Source organism: Pseudopipra pipra, chromosome W (assembly GCF_036250125.1).
Source record: "Pseudopipra pipra isolate bDixPip1 chromosome W, bDixPip1.hap1, whole genome shotgun sequence".
NCBI lineage: Eukaryota > Metazoa > Chordata > Aves > Passeriformes > Pipridae > Pseudopipra > Pseudopipra pipra.
Genome location: NC_087580.1, coordinates 14391420 through 14410449, shown reverse-complemented (window position 1 = coordinate 14410449; position 19030 = coordinate 14391420). Strand labels below are relative to the sequence as shown.

General features: G+C 54.3%; 1 protein-coding gene across 1 annotated transcript; it reads left to right on the top strand.

Moving 5' to 3' along the window:
* The first annotated feature begins 235 nt into the window (after positions 1–235).
* LOC135406312 (hydrocephalus-inducing protein-like) lies at positions 236–13157 on the top strand. The gene is made up of 11 exons (XM_064640726.1): positions 236–431; positions 1460–1579; positions 2979–3113; positions 3638–3852; positions 5125–5249; positions 6785–6888; positions 6933–6979; positions 9385–9550; positions 10564–10663; positions 12482–12600; positions 13095–13157. Exons 3-11 carry the CDS (start codon positions 3003–3005, stop codon positions 13155–13157), a joined length of 1050 nt encoding a protein of 349 aa, XP_064496796.1. The 5' UTR covers positions 236–431; positions 1460–1579; positions 2979–3002.
* Positions 13158–19030: the final 5873 nt, after the last annotated feature.

Genomic DNA, 19030 nt, shown 5'->3' with positions numbered 1-19030 from the left:
AAAGGATTACAATGTGCAAGCAGAATCAGTTCTCTCTCCAGGAGAGAAAAAAATATTAGAGGTGTAAATTGGCTCCAAAAATGCCCCCAAGGGCATAGAGAGGATAATCAGGATGACAGCATGGCTGAGCAAGTGTGTTCTGCTCTATACCATTAATTTTGTGATGTTTAATACTTCAGCAGGTCCAGGACTTCCAGGACTGTCCTGGTGGCTGTGATCACAAAGGATTCATCAGAGCCACTTGAACAAGAAAAGCCTTTCTAAACAAGGGCATTTCTGAGGCTCTTGCTGGTTTTTTTGCCTTCCAGCTGACCATCTTTGACTTCAGGGAGGTTGGTCTCAGGCTCAGGAAGAAGCCGGACAGCCCTCAGGAGACAAAGCTGCCCAAGACTGTCCGGCCCCCAGGCACGAGTGAGAACTCCAGTTCCAAGGTAGCCTTTTCCTGCCCTTTTCCTTGCTGTTTGATGTGACACTTGAAGAGGCTGCGTGCCTTGCCTCCAGCTCATTGAAACCCCTCAGTGTCCGGGTCCTGTTGTTGTTGCAAACTGCTGGTGGTGGTGGAGTTCCTTCTGCTGGGGCAAAGGCAAAACGTGTTCTCCTAGTGAGATGCTGGAGTCCTGATCTGTGCTAAGCCAACACAAATAATTTCTGCTGAAGCTGGTGGAGTTTGCTGGAGTTTAGCTACCATGGCGAAGGCACAATAGCGGGGGAAGGCTGGGGCAGGACACAAGGGCACGAGCTTGCCATTTTCCATTGTCCCACTGAAAGAGCCACCTCTTGCTTTGGTGTTGTCACTGGCAAATGCTGGGGGTCATAGGATTCCCTGCACAGTGGCAGTGCTGGCCTTTGAAGGCTGAGGGCCTGAGGGAATTACTCCCAGTCTAACACAACTCCAGCACTGCTGAGAAAAGAGCTGAACCTTATCCTCATGCAGCACTCACCTTATTTGTCCTATTCCTATCTACTGTGGTACTTTCTTTTTGCCCTTAACCTTCTCTGTGCTGTTCTCTTCTTACTGGTGTCTAAGCTCTAGAGTCTGGAGTTGTGTGGGCCTCAGTCTCCCTGCCTCAGAGTAAAGGTCACCCAAAAATTGTTTCCTATGGAGTCTGATGTAAATTCTTGAGTTTCACTTACTGCTTGAGTGCTCAGTTAGTGCCCAGAGCTCTGGGACCCCATTAGCACAGGGCTGTGCTGGAGGTAAGCGCTGCCTGGCATTTTGGAGAAGGAAAGCTGGAGAAACTCCTGCCAAAAGAGCTGCTCAGCTTGAGCCTGCTTGGTGTGGTCCAGCAGCTTTTGATCAGCTCAGAGCAGAGGTGGGTGAACTACTGTTCCCCCAGTGGCAGCTGGGCAGACCTAGTCACCAAGAGCCTGTCCTTCACCGGGGATCAAGAGAGGAGAGTCATTCACGAGCCTTCCTCCCAGCAGCTGAACCTCTCCCTGCTCTCTCTCGCCTCTCCAGTTCTCATCCCCTGACCGGAACAAGACCTTGCTTGAGCCTGTCCCATCCGAGCTGGTGTTTCAGAACTATGTCCTTGGCAAGGTCTGTGAAACGGCCCTGCTTCTGAGGAATAGAGACAAGGTAAGTGCTGGGATGTGGAGCTTTAACACTGTGCTAGAAGAAGAGGAGAGTGGTGTAACCCCCATGGTGTACAGCAGAGTATCAGCTGTGGCCCATCCAGATTCACCACCTTGGATTTGCAAGATGGTGGGAATTTTCCCGTGCTGAGGATTCTCCCCTGATTTTGGCCGTGCCTTGGTGGTATCTGACATCCAGAGCAATGGGCTCTTGAGGGTTTCCACCTTCACTTGAACCAAGTGTGATTGTTTTGCAATTGCCCACGAAAGCTGAGAAGGAAGAAGTTGAAAAATGTCAGCAATTGTGTTGCCCTGTAAAGAGGAAAACTGAGACCTTTTGAATTTCAGTCAAGGAAACAGTTTCTCAAATGACTCTTGTGCCAAGAGCAAGCTGGTGGGAATAGACAGCAGGGAGTCCAAATCACCTGGTTTAGAGGTTGTGAGATGGGATTTGGTGCTCAGGGGTTGATACCCTGTGCTAGCAAATGCCTGTTTGCTGTCCCTGTGCCTGTGTTCTCCTGAGGGCAGAAACTGGCAGCAGGGTGGCTGCAGGAATGCCCAGCAGTCTGGCTTGCCTGCACTGGCAGCTGCCTGGCCACAATCACCAGGCAGCAAGAGCTCCTGGAGAGCTGAGACTGGCTTTTAATAATGAAACCACACTGTCAGTCGGTGCTGCTCATGTTTCTCCAGGCAAAAAATAACCTTTCAAGCCCAGAGTTGACAGGCCCAGCCTGCAGGGCCGTCTGGCTTTCCCTCACTCTGGCAAGCTGACTGCTCCCATCTTCTGCACCAGCCTTTCCTGGCAGTGTCTTGTGCTTCTCCCTTGCTTCTTTACAGCCCATTTCAATTCTCTTTGCCATCTTGTTGTGTCGGGGCTTGTCTCTTTGTCTTGCTGTGTTCCTCCTTTTCTCTTCAGTTTCCCAGGAAGGCCAAGGGTCTGGTCTCCTCTGCTGGTGTGCCCATAGGACTGTCTCCCCACAGCTGGACTTCCCCACTCCACCTCAGTCTGTTAGAAGGGAATTTCTTCCTTCCCCCAGGACAATGTGCTGGTTTGCCTTCAGGTAGCACATTCTCCCTCTGGAACAGGGCTGCGTGGCTGTGTGCAGGCAGAAGCAGGCAGATTCTCTGGGCTTGTTGAAATGAGGATGACTTGGTTCAGGTGTTCTATCTCCATACTGCTGGTGCCTGACCTTCCTTCCCAGCAGGCACTGCCCTACTGCCTCTGGCCGAGCTGCTTTGCCCAGGCAGAGGGATCCAAGTTCACCCTTGTGTAGCCTGTGCTTGTACCTCCAGAGCTAAAAGTCTTTTGGGAAAATGGTCAAGGAAGGCTGTCACCAGGGCACACCCAGGCCTCCTCCTGTTTCCATTAGTGGCAAAATCACCATTTTGTGTCTTTCCTGCAGGTTACTCAGCTGGTGAAGGTCACCATGGACAGCTCACCTTATTTCAAGTTGGTCGGCCCCAATGGTGTGTGCCATCAGATCCCACCGGGCTCATTTTGCACTATAAACATCCTTTTCACCCCTGAGGGGAGCAAGGTGAGTTTGGAGGAACGTTCTCTCTAAAGCCAGGGCCTTTGTTGCACACTGGTTATAGCCCAGCCCGTGCTGTGAGGTCGGCTCTGGGCTGGGGGCAGGCAGCCTGGAGCTGGTCACACCTTGGCACGGCGTGGTGCTGCCAGGCCCTGCAGCTGGGCCTAGAGGGCTGTGCTTTCCCTCCGTGCCTGTTCTTGAACGTTCACGGGGGAAGAGGCAGATGGAACAGCAGGGAAATGACAGGGAGGGGTGTTGATGTTTAGCCACCTCTGGGTTCAGTGGAAGGGATTTAAATATGGAAAATACCAGAGGAACAAAAAGATGATCCACAGAGCTTTATTCTTTCCCATTGGAATGGAGCAAAAATGATGCTTTTTCACATGCTCTGTTCTCCAGCCTTTATTAGTATGAATTAATGGTCGTTTTTGGGGTGGGAGAGGTCAATTCATGCCCACAAAGGGTCATAGAAAACAGCACTATTTCTTCTGCCATGAGGATGGCACTCAATGTCCTCAATGCTGTGCCAGTTACTTTTCCTGCAGGATCATTTCCACCAGCTTGTCTGCAGCAGTGAAAGGGAAAAGGTCTCTGTGCCAATCCAAGCCATTGGTGCCCGCCCAGTCTTGGACTTCCCTGACCAGCTGGACTTCTCGTCGTGTCCAGTCAACCACAGCACCCAGAAGACTCTGCTGGTTCACAACACCGGGAACCTGGAAGCCTGTTACAGCCTCAGCACTGAGAGGTAAAGCAGCTCATCTGTCTTAGTGCAAAACACCTTTGGGTGATGGCAGAGTTGGGAAAGAGTATCCCAAAGGAACCAGAGCATCCGAGCTGCTGCACTGCAGCCACAGCTGGAAAGGGGCAGGACGTGTGGGGCCTGCTGTTGCTTCTAGTGTTTTAAGCAGGATGCAAGCCCTGAGCTTTGTCTCTCCCAGATTTCCTGGGGACTGCTGGAACACGTTAGTGGTTGGTCTGCACCCTCCTGAGCACCACCACCTTCTGAAATGGCTGCCTCCCACTGTCAGCCAATAAACCCACTGGGCAGAAGCACCTCTCACCTGAGCTATCCTGAAGCACTAAAGCTCTGATTTTTGTGTCTGTCAGGCAAGAGCTGTTTACCTGGTGACAAAGCCAAATTGCTCCTGTTAAATCCAAGCTGCACCAACACATTTGCCTAATGATTTCCCTTGTTTCTCTGGTGGGCCAAGCAAATAGTTACCAGCCTGGATGACACTCCAGAATCCCAGACTGCATCGCTGGGGAATACACAGAAACCTCCTGTTCAGCTCCCTTGATGTGCTGCTCTTAATGGCACTTCATTTAGCTGGGATTGAATCCTTCAGGCTGTAAACAGGACCCTCCTTTTGGGTATTGTGTCCAGGTCACTGTATTGCTCCAATTTGCAGTTGCACTCCTTCAGAGTTTTCATTGCTCCTTTTCTTCCAGCAGCTTTCCTTGAAATGTGATAAAAGGTGCCCTTTCTTAGGCTAAACCAGGATGTTTACAAGGGGAAAAACAACCCCAAACAACCACACTGCAAATTAAACTCATTATTCTCTGGTCTTCAAGGAAGACTTTATTCTCCTTCTTGATTCCTAGGCTGTAATCTCACAGGACAGGTGAGATGCCATTTGCATCTCTTGAATGAGGTTTATAAGGGACTGGAAAAGAGATTCCTGAGGCAGTCAGTGTCAAGTTGTGCATGCAAATAGCTCTTAACCCCCTCTGTGCTCTTCCCAAACCATTCTCTGCTGGGATTGCTGGCAGTGGGACCCTTGAGCCTCCATGCAGAGTATGGGGGAGATGAGTTCATTTCATCCAACAGGATTTTCTGAGGGCTGCATCTCCTCCAAAGAGAGTCAGTAGCTGTTTCTGATGCTGTGTGTTCTGTCTGTCTTCTGCTGACTGTGGTTGCTTTGCTCCTCGCTTGCACAAGTCAGCTGAAGTGAACTAGACTGCAAATATTGTCCCCAAACCTCCCCCAAGAGTCCTGATCTCTCTCTTGGTCTTGCAGCCCTTTCACTGTCAGCCCAGCCACGGGAACCCTCGATGTTGGTGAAGCCAAGCAAGTGACAGTGGAATATCACCCGCTGCAGACCGGGCACCATTCCACATCCCTGGCAGTGCACTGCGACAGAGGTGAGTGCTGGGCACTGCACAGTGCACTCACCCCGCGTCCTTCCGAACAGCAGAGCCCTTTCTAAGCAGAATAACGTTAGACTTGCTCTGCAAACTACTTGTAGAACTGTTCCTTTCAAAGCCTCCATGTGTTTCAGTGCTCAGAAGTGAGCAGAGAAGGGGCCAAGGCTGAGTCTGCCCCTGTCCTGGATGTGCTGTGTTGCTGTGTGTTGGTCCATCCCTGGGGGGACCCTGGTGCCAGCATGGTGTCCTCCATCCTGCACCCCCACCCCAGTCCTCTACCAGCACTCCCCACTGTCCCAGCCACCTGAATTCCCCTCCAGCAGCACCGCCCCGTCCCAGCTTCACCGCAACGAAAAGTGCAGACTAGTTAGTGTTTAGGGGTTTGATAAAGAGGATAAAGCCCTCAAACAGGGACGAGATTTTTGGAATCCTGTTTTGCTGGGAGTTGCTGAGTGGAGGAAGGAGGAACCTTGATTCTCCACTGCAGTGTGGATGTGCAGGGCTGAAGTTGTGTTCCTGGACAGTGCTGTCTGTGACGTGGGAGCTTTCCATCCAACTCTCTCCAATGTCATGTGTCTTTTGCTCACCTCTGTCCCCTAAGCTGCTTCTCTGTTGTCTTGCCACAGACCCCTTTTCTATGTTGTCCTTTACACATACATGTCATTTCTGTCTAAAAACATTTTCAGGCCCTCAGGTTCCTGTTGGATGACAAACCGTGACAAATTGTCCCTTATTCCCATTTCCCAGGCCATTCATGCTCTCCAAACCTCTCCCATCTGTCTCCCATTTGATTTCTAGGTCGAAGAACCCCATTCAGTCTTCGTGTAAAAGCTGCTCTGTACATTTAGTCTGTCTCTCTGCCCTTCTTTCTTTCATTTCAAATGTTTCAGCTTGGTGTTTGAGATCAGAATGATATCAAATATTTCTAGACTGATGTGGCCGTGGGTTTGGACAGGGAGGGGATGATGGCTTTCATGGTGTTGATTTTCTAGTGCTTTGTCATATTGAATGTTGTAGAGCATTGTGTCTTGTTTCCTCACCTTTGTTCCCTTCTGCCGTGGGCTTCACTTCCCTTGCTCCCCTGGACCTCCCTTTCTTCACACCTGCCCCCAGGAATCTTTGCTTGTCAGCAACAAGGGATTGGGAGAGGCAGGAGCCCCGTGGGGTGCCTTCAGGAGCCCCTGGGCTGTGACTGAGTGGGGCTCCTTAGAGTCACCCGAATGAATTTGATGCAGAATTGCCTGGGATCTGAGTGGGTCACCTGAGCACACCTGACAAATCTCACTGTAAATACTGTCACCTGGGGACAAATCTCTACAAACCCACCCAGAAATCAGGTGCTTAAGGTGGTGTCCAGGACATCCTCACACTGTACCCACGGAGCTGTTGGGATTTGATAAATGTACTGATCCATGGAATTACTTATCCAGCTAAAAGCTGGACACTTTCTTCTGTTACCTGTGGTTTGCTCTGCTCCTTGTAATTCCATTAGCGAGTGAGCTGAGCAAAGACTCCTCTTTGCTTTGTTCCAGGTGAAGATACCCACACCAGACTTCTTGGAAAAGCTAAGGACTTCAACATCGGGCTGGACAAGTACTCTTTGGAACTTGTCAAGCCACAGAACCATCCACAACATGTCAAGCCATCCACAGCAGAAGTAACATCACAGCCCAATTCCAGTGCGAGGCTTTTGCTACTGAGGCAGAGGAGTATCCACAGAAGATCAGGTTGGTCTGAAAGATGCAGTGACATGCACTGCCCAAGGGTAAAACTAAGCTATGGCCTCAGGGGGTGCTTGTGCTTTTGAGTGCTTTAGGGTGTTAGGAACAAGTAGGTGTTCCTGCAGAGTTTGCAGGGCAGTCACAGCTCGCAGTAAGAAGCGACAAAGTTGTTCAGGTCTCAGCTCTGGAGAGGAGCAGTTTGCCCAGAGACAGGGGGACCAACCAGCAGCACGGGAGGATCATGTGGCCCTGTCCTCCCTTTTGAAGTGCTGTGGCCTCCACCTTGAACAATGTCAGCGACCTCCAGAGCCACCGAATCAGCACATAATGGGGGACACACAGTAGGCCTGCTGGGAAGCCTGTAACTCCAGAGTATCCCAGCAAATGGAGAAATGGGGAGGGACCTGTGCTCCGGGCAAAGGGGATAAAAGAAGCTGCAACCTCCACTGAGTTGAGAGACCTCCCTGAGGTCTGTTCAGTGAACTCTCTCTTTTATTAGAGTAAAGGTTTATTTTTTCAGTTAGCTCCTCTGTCTCCTGGCCATTTATGTGAGTTACTTCTGTACAGTCTCTCATCAGCATGGGAGGTGAGAGTGGCAGTGGTTTTGCCATTCCACATACTCAGGTCTTGGTTCAGTGGTTGTCAGGGATCCACTCTGGGGGTCCTCCGAGGCGAGTGCCCCCTAAATCAGTCGTCCTATTTGTGACCCCGCTTCTTGCACTCGGGCAGGTATTCCCTTGTTATATAACACAAGGCAGTGGAAGGTGGGGGTGCAGAGTATCAGGGCCTTCTGGCACGTCATGGGGAAATTACTGTCTGTTGATGGAGGTTGAGCAGAGGGTTGCCATCTCAGTGGCTGGATGCCCTCCTCATGCCCAGCGCTGCAGGTCAGCCCTGGAGAAACATTTCCGAATGCGCTGCACAAGGAGCCAGCCATAGCCAGTATTTTTGGGGCAGGGAGCCAGCCATAGCCAGTATTTTTGGGGCAAGGAGCCAGCCATAGCCAATATTTTTGGGGCAAGGGAGCCAGCCGTAGCCAGTATTTTTGGGGCAGGGAGCCAGCCATAGCCAGTATTTTTGGGGCAGGGAGCCAGCCATAGCCAGTATTTTTGGGGCAGGGAGCCAGCCATAGCCAGTATTTTTGGGGCAGGGAGCCAGCCATAGCCAGTATTTTTGGGGCAGGGAGCCAGCCATAGCCAGTAGTTTTGGTGCAGGGAGCCAGCCATAGCCAGTAGTTTTGGTGCAGGGAGCCAGCCATAGCCAGTAGTTTTGGTGCAGGGAGCCAGCCATAGCCAGTATTTTTGGGGCAGGGAGCCAGCCATAGCCAGTATTTTTGGGGCAGGGAGCCAGCCATAGCCAGTATTTTTGGTGCAGAGAGCCAGCCATAGCCAGTAGTTTTGGTGCCGGTGACAGTGTTTGTCCAAGGCTCTGTCTGTGTGCAGCTGGTAATATCCATGACTGTACTTCCTTTACAACTGTGTTTGAATTTGGCTGGGTGAGGGTGCTGTCCTGTTTATACTCCACTGCCTCAATTTGCTCCCTATGGAACCTTCTACTTGTCCCCCCAGTTGCCACCTGCAGGTTCTTCACGGCCAGGGGACTGGAGTCTGAGGGGGGAACAGTGATCTGCCAGCTGGGAAAAGCAGCTGTTCCTTTCTCATCTCTTGGTTGTGATCTTAAAACACTGGAATGATTTCTGCTGCAGCTACCAAGTAACGGAGCGATTAACTGTGCCAAAGGTCTGCAGAGAAGGCCAAAAGGAGGAAAACAAGAAGGTGGTTCAAGGCTAGATGTCCCCCTCTCAGGGCCTCTGTTTTCATGCCTACAAAACCTTTAATGTCACTGAAGAGGTGCCATGCCTGAATTCATCAGTTGGCTTTGAAAGTGCTCTGGGATGCTCTGGTGGAAGGCAGTGTAGAGAACAGGGCACACAGGGTTAGCTTATCCCTGCAGGTCCAGAAGGGAAGAAGCCAAGAGTGATGCTGGTAAGCTGCAGCTGAGAGCCAGCTTCTTCTCCCCTTGCCAGGGAAGCCCTGCAGGCAGTGGGGGGACTCCTTGATCTTTATCTGCCTCCCCCAAGCAGCTCTGTGGTAGGAAGAGTCAGTTGAGGTCACCGGTGGGTTCTCCCTCAGTTTTGGCAGTGGCTCTGAGCCAGGAGGTTCTCTTGAGGGCTGCTGGCTTTTAAAACCTCTCCTGAGCTTGTAAGTGTGGAGTAAAAGCACCTGCCCTGCGAGCGACCAACCAGTGATCCTCTGAGCCCTTTGGGAGCCCGTGGCTCAGGCTCAGCCCCTTGCTGGGGAGCTGCTGCTGCTCCTCCCCGAGTTATTTGCTGCTTCTGCACTTACACTCAGCTCTGCAAATCAGCGGCTTATTAAATGACGTGCTGCCTTTGTTTCTCCCTGTGGCTGCAGGCTGTGTCACAATCTGTCTCGGCCACCCCAGGAGATAGCAAAGGCTCTTGTGATGAAGCGCTATGAGGAGCTGGACCTTTACGACCGCGAGTTGGAGAAGGAGACAGCAAAGATTGAAGCAGACTCCATGCTCTTCTCAGATGACGTTTTCACCATTGAGCCCTTGGTAAGTGATAGCTGAGAACCTCCTCCTCCTCCCCCTCCCTGAATGAGGTCGCTCGGCAGATCCCCACCTCAGCTGTCTCGATGTGCCCCGAGAGAAGACATGGGGTTTCTGGCCAGGCTGGAGAGCTTGTTGCAAAAAGCATTGCTACCCTGTGGGCTCCTGGCAGGCAGCAGGAACCTGCCTAAAGCTGAGCTCTGCTGCAAGGGCTCAACATCAAGGGAGCTTGGTGCGTGTCCTTGCAGTGTCCAGAGGGGTCGGTTACTGTAGGAAGGGGCACAGCTTACACGTGATGTGTGGGGCTTCCCAGAGGGCATTGGAGAACTGTCAGTTCACAGACTGACCTGAAGCGAAAAGGAGGCCAAATTCAGCCCAAGGTCATGGAAATGCCAAGCCCTCCCTGGAACCAGGACTTACAGCATGTCTGAGTCTCCCTTCCAGTGTCATCTGGGAGCCTGGACACAAGACTTGGAAATGGACTTTTTGAGTTCTTTTGCACACAGGGACAGAAAATCTTTTTCTGTTTCTGCAAGCAAACCCCCATGTCCTTCCATCAACCAGAGCCCTGAGTATGAGTATTGACACAGCGTGAGATGAGGAATCCCTGCTGCCTGCGCAGTGCAAAATCCCTCCTCGTCTTGGAGTAAACCCTACAAGAATCCCAGCCTCTGCTTTCTTTTAAAAAAAGTGAAACTAAGTTTTTTCTTTCCAAGGAAGGGCATCATGTTCTCTTCTTGGTGACTCCTATAGCCCATCTAAGGCCAAGAGCCACCAGTGTCAGCACAACAGCAGTTTCACACCACTGTAGCTGACAGCAGCACGATGTGACCAAGCGCTTGTGTCAGAGTAGGAATATTGTAGCGTGGGGGCTGATCAGCTGAGCATTAAGAGCATCCTGCGGTTGTGTTGAGCTGGTTTGGGAGTGTTCACTCCTTGCTCTAAGTAAAGGCTTACAGATTGAAAAGAAGAAATGTGATACTGGAAGGTAAATGGTTTGCTGTCTCTTTCTGCTTTAGGAGGGAGAGGTTGGGCCACATTGTTCAGCTGAAATCAAGGTGTTCTTTAAACCCCGAGAAGCCCAAGTCTACAGAAAAGTGGCCTACTGTTCCATCTCAGGTACGGCTCCTTCTCCTCTTTCTCTTACCCACACACAGTGAGGGGGAGGTGCAAATACTCTTCCAGCCCACTGAGCTCCTGTGGAAGTGCTGGGAAGGGTCCAAGGTCATCAGGGCAGTGCTGGCTCATGTCCACTGTCCCTGCAGCTTCCTGGTGGTCTCCCATGCAAGGCCAGGGCTCAGGACACTGATCCCAGAACAGTCCAAGCAGTGCATGGATAAGCTTTCATGCCACGGGTTTGCCAGTATTTCCTCAAAGGCCAAAGAGCTACACAGCAGAACAGCTTTAGGGAACAGGCACTAAGCCCCTCTAGAGCACTGACCTCCAGGATGGCTCCTCATGGATCCATCATCAGGCAGTAGGAGCTGAGGTAGAAATGTGCTCCCTGAGCCCGGATCACCTCCCACTGCCCAGACAACAGCAGACCAGAGGTGGCTGAGCCCTGCTGAGCCCAGGCTGTCTGCAGAAGGACCACCCCTGGCCAGCACCTGCTTCTCTCCCTGTGTGGGAATTGTCACCTTCTGGCTCTCAGGCTGAAGTGTGTCCAGGTGGTGGCCACTGGGCTTGCTGTGCTCAGCTTCCAGGAGTGCTGTCAAGTCCTCTTCTGGGAGCAGTTATCATTACCCCCCACCCCGAGGTGGTGGCTTTGCTGTGCCCGCACAGGGGAGGGAACACTCACAGAGCACAGTGTGGTTCAGGTTCCCCTGTCCTTCCTCTCTGTCTCTGCATGGTGCTGCTTAGTGTTTTTCACCTTAAAGTGGGAGATGGCTGCCAGGTTTCCATCCAGGGAATACTCTGGGTTTGCCCATCTACGAGAAAGAGGTGGGAGGCCCATGGTCCTCCAGCAGCCAGGCTCCTGTTCTGGAGGGTGCTGCAATCCCCTAACCCAGCCACCCTGTTGCTTTCCTTCCTGCTCCAAGCTGATAGATACAAATGTCATGAAACAGCTTTTTATTTAGACAGTAATTGTGCAGGGATAACTCAACAAATGCCATCTACAGTAATTACTCAGGGCTCATGCTAACAAACTCTCTTCTTGCCCACCAACTGCTGTCGTTAGAGCTGTGGAAGGAAAGCATGGATTTAAAAAGTTGCTCCCAAGGCATTCCTTGTGATGTGTGAAATTGTGCATCTCTGTTTGTTGACATGGTCAGATGAGAATCGTGTTCCAAGCCAGTCACCGAACACGGGGACATTCTGTCAACAAGATGCTGAGTGTCAGAAAGCAGCAGAAGCTGAAGGCTTTGGCAACAAAGCCCTGTGCTGTTGGGCCACCGCCCCCCAATTTAGTTGGAAGCCAGGCAGCAATGTCCAACTCTTTGCAAGCTTTGTCCCTTCACTGAATGGGTTTCAAAACTCCTCCAAGTGTGTAAGAAGGAAATCACAGAATCATAGAATGATAAGGGGTTGGAATGGCCCTTAAAGATCACCTAATCCCCAACCCCCCTGCCATGGGCAGGGACACCTTCCACTAGCCCAGGTTGCTCAGAGCCCCGTCCAACCTGACCTTGAACACTGCCAGGGACAGGGCAACCACAACCTCCCTGGGCAACCTGTGCTAGGTTCTCACCACCCTCCCAGGGAAGAATTTCTTTTGTATATCTAACCTATCACTGCAGAAATCATGTTTTAAACTTGGCATCGCTTTTTCAGGGTGCAAACTGGTGGCTAAACGGGAAACAAGCCCGAGGGGTGGGTTAGAAATTGGAAGGAGCTGGTCTCACCCATCTCAGAGTCAGGGACTGGCACTGAGGCAGCCTGGAAAAAACAGGATAAGAGAGTAAGAATTACTCTACTGAAATGGAAATCTCTCCCCAGGCCGTGAGACCAGGCTGCCCCTGCGACTCACAAGGGAAGGCCTCGAGCCCTGCCTCCAACTCAGCTCTGAGGAACTGGACATGGGGAAAGTTTTGGTTGGAGAAGCCTACAGCTACGAGGTGAGCAGCAGGGGCTGGGGTGGATCCTGATGGCTCCTGGGGCAGAGGAGAGCCTGGTGGACCTGTGGAATTTCTGGCAACTTGGGCAGTTGTGAGCAGGGAATATTTGACATACTAGTCAAATCTGGGGGGTTTCACAGAATCTGGATCCTTTTCTGGGGTCTGAATGGTGTTGTCTGTTGTTCATGAAGCCCCAGTTCCTGCTTTCTGACAACCGCCCTTGGAGATCAGCTGGGATGCTTTCTGCAAAACAACCCCTCAACACATGAAAGCAACACTGGGTCAAAAAGCTGAAGTGTTCAGAGGCTTCTGTTCCAGCCTCAGACTGGGCCACAGGAGCATCCCACACTGCACCCCCGACCTCAGAGCCAGGGCTGCCCCTTGTGACCTTCTGGCTGGGCCAGATGGTGCTGCCTGAGTCACCCAGCAGGATGAGCACACAGACTGTGCCTCGTGCCCCTGACAGGGATCCTTTTTCTTCCCCTGCTTGTTAGACCATGGTCTTCCAGTGCCACCTCCTGCTGCCAGCACATGGTGCTTTCCTCAGTGTGTGGTGAGGGCAACAGTCTCCTCTGCAGCCTTTTCCCCTTCTCTGGACAGGTACAAGGCACAGAACTGCCCCGGCAACAGCGAAAAGTTAACCATCCTCAACGACTCCCCCATGGAGGCAGAGGTGCATTTCTCCTTTGAGAATGACAGCAAAGGAGAGACGTTCCTTTTGGACCCTCCCAGCATGAGGCTGCAGCCCAAAGAGAAGAAGGTAGGAGGTGAGCAGGTAGGGCAGGCACCGCAGAAGTGCCGTTCCTCCTGCTCACAGAGGGCTCTTTGTATTTCTGTTTGTGGGGACGGGTTCAGAAGCTGAGTGTTTGGGCGTACCCGACTTCTGCTGGCCTCCTGGAAGACAGTCTCGTCTGCTGGATCAAGGACAACCCAGAGCCAGTGGTCTTCCAACTGTGCTGCGAAGGGGTGCAAGTGAAGCTGAGGGTCAGCCCCCAGGAGCTGCATTTCAACAAGATACTTCTGCACAGGTCAGTCATCCCACGGCTGAGGGCACTCCAAGGCTCGTGACAAAGAGAAGAGGTTTGACTCTGGTTCCAGAGGCTCAGATGGAGCTGCTTTGAGCCGCATTCAGTGGCCAGGCTGGTGTGACCACCCAGCACTGACGCTGAGTGTCTTCCTGTCTCTGCAGGACTGACACCCAGACCCTGGTCCTAAGAAACGACAGCCCACTGCCCATGGCATGGCATCTCAGTGGGCTGGACGACCTTGGAGATGACTTCTCTGCATCGCAAGGCAGGGGCATCGTTGGGCCTCGCACAGACTTTGAGGTGAAGCTGAATTTCAAGGCTGAGAAGATTGGCATCACAAATAAGATGATCCAACTAGAGGTGAGAGGGGCTTGGGCCTTCCTGGCAGAGCAGGGCAGAGCAAGCAGCCGTGTGCTCTTAGGGACAGAGTCAGGGAGAGCTGCACCTGACAGACACGGGGGACATTAATGCTTTCGCCGAGTTCGGAGAGAGACACAGGCACTGTGATGCCAATGAGTGCCTTTTTCCAAGAGGCAGGCAGGAGGCACAAGAGGGGGGGTAAGTTGCCAAAGCTGCCTCCCGAGCCTCTGCAGGGCTTGAAGCAGAAGGACCCCGGAGAAGAGCTCAGCTTCAAAGCTCCCATGCTTTGGACACTTTGTCCTCACCTCCATGAACCCATTTGCTTCCCCAGGCCCTGGGAACTGCTCCTGTGCTCCTCCTGTGCTGCCGAGGGCACCCACAGAGCCTGCTCTGCCTGAGAAACAGCGTAACTAGCTGGGAATGTGATGGCTGTGCTGGTCTGGGCACATGTAAGAGGCAAACAACCTGGTGACCCTGGGCCTGGTGCCCCTGGGCCTGGCAGTGGGTGCCCAGGGTGGGTTTGGCAGAGCCGCACTGCTCTGGCCTACCTTGACCCAGGTCTGGAACGATCTTGTCCCTCCTGTTTCCCCTCACACCCTCCCGAGATGACTCAGGGCTTGCTGGTGTCAGTGTGGCCAGACAGTCAGAACTGGAGCCTTCTGACAGCTCCAGGGAACCTGAGACCATCAGCCCCAACACAGGCAGCCTGGCGCTATCAGGGCTGTCTCCCGGTTCTCCAGCACTGGAGACCGTCAGCCCCAGCCCCAGCGCCCAGCTGCCATCTCCTGGATCTTCAGCACCACAGACCAGCAACCTCCATAGCACCCAACAGGCAACATCAGAGGAGACTCTGGAATCCCCCTCACAGGAGACGAGCAGCTCCAGCCCTGACAGTCAGGTAACATCGGGGTCGTCCCACAGCAGCTTCCCAGAAACTGAGGACAGCAGCTGCTCCAGCAGTCAGGGGCCTGACCGCCGGCAAAACCACTCCCGCCGGCAACGTCGGGCCCAAATTCCACACCTTCGGTCCGGAAGCCCCCAGGACAGGAGCCATGTGCCAGCACCAAGTCCTGGGAGGCGCAGGCCCAGGCAGAGACACTCAAGGACATTCCGCAGGCGAAACCGCTCCCGCCTGCAACGTCAGACCCCAAATCCATCCGGCCGGTGCAGAAGTCCCCATGACAGGAAGTGCACGCCAGCGCCGAGTGCTGGGAGGCGAAATCCAGGGGAAACAGCAGCCAGGACTTGCCAAAGGCAACACCACTCCCGCCAGCAGCGTCGGACCCGGAACTCATGCAGAACATTCCGAAGTCGCCATGAGAGAAGCCGTGTTAGAGCACCCAGTGCTGGGAGCCCCACTCACCGCTCAGACGTGGTCCCTGAGACAGGGACCCACCACTGACATGTCCCACATCAGACAGAGAGGAGGAGGCCCCCAAAGGGAGGGAGCCAGGTAAGAAGCAAAGCACCTGGTAACCCTGGGCCTGGTGCCCCTGGGCCTGGCAGTGGGTGCCCAGGGTGGGTTTGGCAGAGCCGCACTGCTCTGGCCTATCCTGGCTGGGCCTGGGGTGGCCTTGACATTCCTGCTTCCCCTCACAGCCTCCTGAGATGACTCAGAGCTTGCTGGCCCCAGCATGGCCTGACTGTCAGGACTGGAGCCTTCTGACAGCTCCAGGGAACTTGAGACCATCAGCCCCAACACAGCCAGCCTGGCGCTATCAGGGCTGTCTCCCGGTTCTCCAGCACTGGAGACCGTCAGCCCCAGCCCCAGTGCCCAGCTGCCATCTCCTGGATCTTCAGCACCACAGACCAGCAACCTCCATAGCACCCAACAGGCAACATCAGAGGAGACTCTGGAATCCCCCTCACAGGAGAGGAGCAGCTCCAGCCCTGACAGTCAGGTAACATCGGGGTCGTGTCAGTGTTTCCTGCCTCGGAACCAGTGGAGGAGCACCTTGGAAGCGACCTCGGTGTTCCGAGGACAGACGCCCTGCTGACATCACCATGGCAGACAGACACGAGCAAGCCCCCGAAGAAAGGGAGCAAGCCCCCGAAGAGAGACAGGAAGCCCCTGAACAGAGAGAGGACCAAGCCCCCGAAGACAGGCAGGAAGCCCCCGAAGACAGGGAGCCAGGTGAGAGCAAAGTGCCCCTCCCGCAGCCTGGCAGAGGGGCTGTCAGGGTGGGCAGCACAGGTGCCATGCCCGGGGCCACTGTCTCTCTCCCTCCAGCATGCGTGCTGTGTCAGCGATCAGAGGCTGACCCGGACATCTTGTGCGGAAAAACTCCAGATAAATGGGCTCTGTGTCCACAAGCTCTGGTGACCCTGGGCCTGGCAGTGGGTGCCCAGGGTGGGTTTGGCAGAGCCGCACTGCTCTGGCCTATCTTGACCCAGGTCTGGAACGATCTTGTCCCTCCTGTTTCCCCTCACACCCTCCCGAGATGACTCAGGGCTTGCTGGTGTCAGTGTGGCCAGACAGTCAGGACTGGAGCCTTCTGACAGCAACAGCGAAAAGTTAACCATCCTCAACGACTCCCCCATGGAGGCAGAGGTGCATTTCTCCTTTGAGAATGACAGCAAAGGAGAGACGTTCCTTTTGGACCCTCCCAGCATGAGGCTGCAGCCCAAAGAGAAGAAGGTAGGAGGTGAGCAGGTAGGGCAGGCACCGCAGAAGTGCCGTTCCTCCTGCTCACAGAGGGCTCTTTGTATTTCTGTTTGTGGGGACGGGTTCAGAAGCTGAGTGTTTGGGCGTACCCGACTTCTGCTGGCCTCCTGGAAGACAGTCTCGTCTGCTGGATCAAGGACAACCCAGAGCCAGTGGTCTTCCAACTGTGCTGCGAAGGGGTGCAAGTGAAGCTGAGGGTCAGCCCCCAGGAGCTGCATTTCAACAAGATACTTCTGCACAGGTCAGTCATCCCACGGCTGAGGGCACTCCAAGGCTCGTGACAAAGAGAAGAGGTTTGACTCTGGTTCCAGAGGCTCAGATGGAGCTGCTTTGAGCCGCATTCAGTGGCCAGGCTGGTGTGACCACCCAGCACTGACGCTGAGTGTCTTCCTGTCTCTGCAGGACTGACACCCAGACCCTGGTCCTAAGAAACGACAGCCCACTGCCCATGGCATGGCATCTCAGTGGGCTGGACGACCTTGGAGATGAGTTCTCTGCATCGCAAGGCAGGGGCATCGTTGGGCCTCGCACAGACTTTGAGGTGAAGCTGAATTTCAAGGCTGAGAAGATTGGCATCACAAATAAGATGATCCAACTAGAGGTGAGAGGGGCTTGGGCCTTCCTGGCAGAGCAGGGCAGAGCAAGCAGCCGTGTGCTCTTAGGGACAGAGTCAGGGAGAGCTGCACCTGACAGACACGGGGGACATTAATGCTTTCGCCGAGTTCGGAGAGAGACACAGGCACTGTGATGCCAATGAGTGCCTTTTTCCAAGAGGCAGGCAGGAGGCACAAGAGGGGGGGTAAGTTGCCAAAGCTGCCTCCCGAGCCTCTGCAGGGCTTGAAGCAGAAGGACCCCGGAGAAGAGCTCAGCTTCAAAGCTCCCATGCTTTGGACACTTTGTCCTCACCTCCATGAACCCATTTGCTTCCCCAGGCCCTGGGAACTGCTCCTGTGCTCCTCCTGTGCTGCCGAGGGCACCCACAGAGCCTGCTCTGCCTGAGAAACAGCGTAACTAGCTGGGAATGTGATGGCTGTGCTGGTCTGGGCACATGTAAGAGGCAAACAACCTGGTGACCCTGGGCCTGGTGCCCCTGGGCCTGGCAGTGGGTGCCCAGGGTGGGTTTGGCAGAGCCGCACTGCTCTGGCCTACCTTGACCCAGGTCTGGAACGATCTTGTCCCTCCTGTTTCCCCTCACACCCTCCCGAGATGACTCAGGGCTTGCTGGTGTCAGTGTGGCCAGACAGTCAGAACTGGAGCCTTCTGACAGCTCCAGGGAACCTGAGACCATCAGCCCCAACACAGGCAGCCTGGCGCTATCAGGGCTGTCTCCCGGTTCTCCAGCACTGGAGACCGTCAGCCCCAGCCCCAGCGCCCAGCTGCCATCTCCTGGATCTTCAGCACCACAGACCAGCAACCTCCATAGCACCCAACAGGCAACATCAGAGGAGACTCTGGAATCCCCCTCACAGGAGACGAGCAGCTCCAGCCCTGACAGTCAGGTAACATCGGGGTCGTCCCACAGCAGCTTCCCAGAAACTGAGGACAGCAGCTGCTCCAGCAGTCAGGGGCCTGACCGCCGGCAAAACCACTCCCGCCGGCAACGTCGGGCCCAAATTCCACACCTTCGGTCCGGAAGCCCCCAGGACAGGAGCCATGTGCCAGCACCAAGTCCTGGGAGGCGCAGGCCCAGGCAGAGACACTCAAGGACATTCCGCAGGCGAAACCGCTCCCGCCTGCAACGTCAGACCCCAAATCCATCCGGCCGGTGCAGAAGTCCCCATGACAGGAAGTGCACGCCAGCGCCGAGTGCTGGGAGGCGAAATCCAGGGGAAACAGCAGCCAGGACTTGCCAAAGGCAACACCACTCCCGCCAGCAGCGTCGGACCCGGAACTCATGCAGAACATTCCGAAGTCGCCATGAGAGAAGCCGTGTTAGAGCACCCAGTGCTGGGAGCCCCACTCACCGCTCAGACGTGGTCCCTGAGACAGGGACCCACCACTGACATGTCCCACATCAGACAGAGAGGAGGAGGCCCCCAAAGGGAGGGAGCCAGGTAAGAAGCAAAGCACCTGGTAACCCTGGGCCTGGTGCCCCTGGGCCTGGCAGTGGGTGCCCAGGGTGGGTTTGGCAGAGCCGCACTGCTCTGGCCTATCCTGGCTGGGCCTGGGGTGGCCTTGACATTCCTGCTTCCCCTCACAGCCTCCTGAGATGACTCAGAGCTTGCTGGCCCCAGCATGGCCTGACTGTCAGGACTGGAGCCTTCTGACAGCTCCAGGGAACTTGAGACCATCAGCCCCAACACAGCCAGCCTGGCGCTATCAGGGCTGTCTCCCGGTTCTCCAGCACTGGAGACCGTCAGCCCCAGCCCCAGTGCCC

Bases quoted from the DNA above. Each gene is read 5' to 3' on its own strand.
- LOC135406312 (XM_064640726.1), top strand. From the start codon at position 3,003: ATGGACAGCTCACCTTATTTCAAGTTGGTCGGCCCCAATGGTGTGTGC. The intron at 3,853-5,124 runs GTAAAGCAGCTC...TTGGTCTTGCAG, and splicing joins TACAGCCTCAGCACTGAGAG to CCCTTTCACTGTCAGCCCAG. The intron at 10,664-12,481 runs GTACGGCTCCTT...ATCTCTCCCCAG, and splicing joins GGCCTACTGTTCCATCTCAG to GCCGTGAGACCAGGCTGCCC.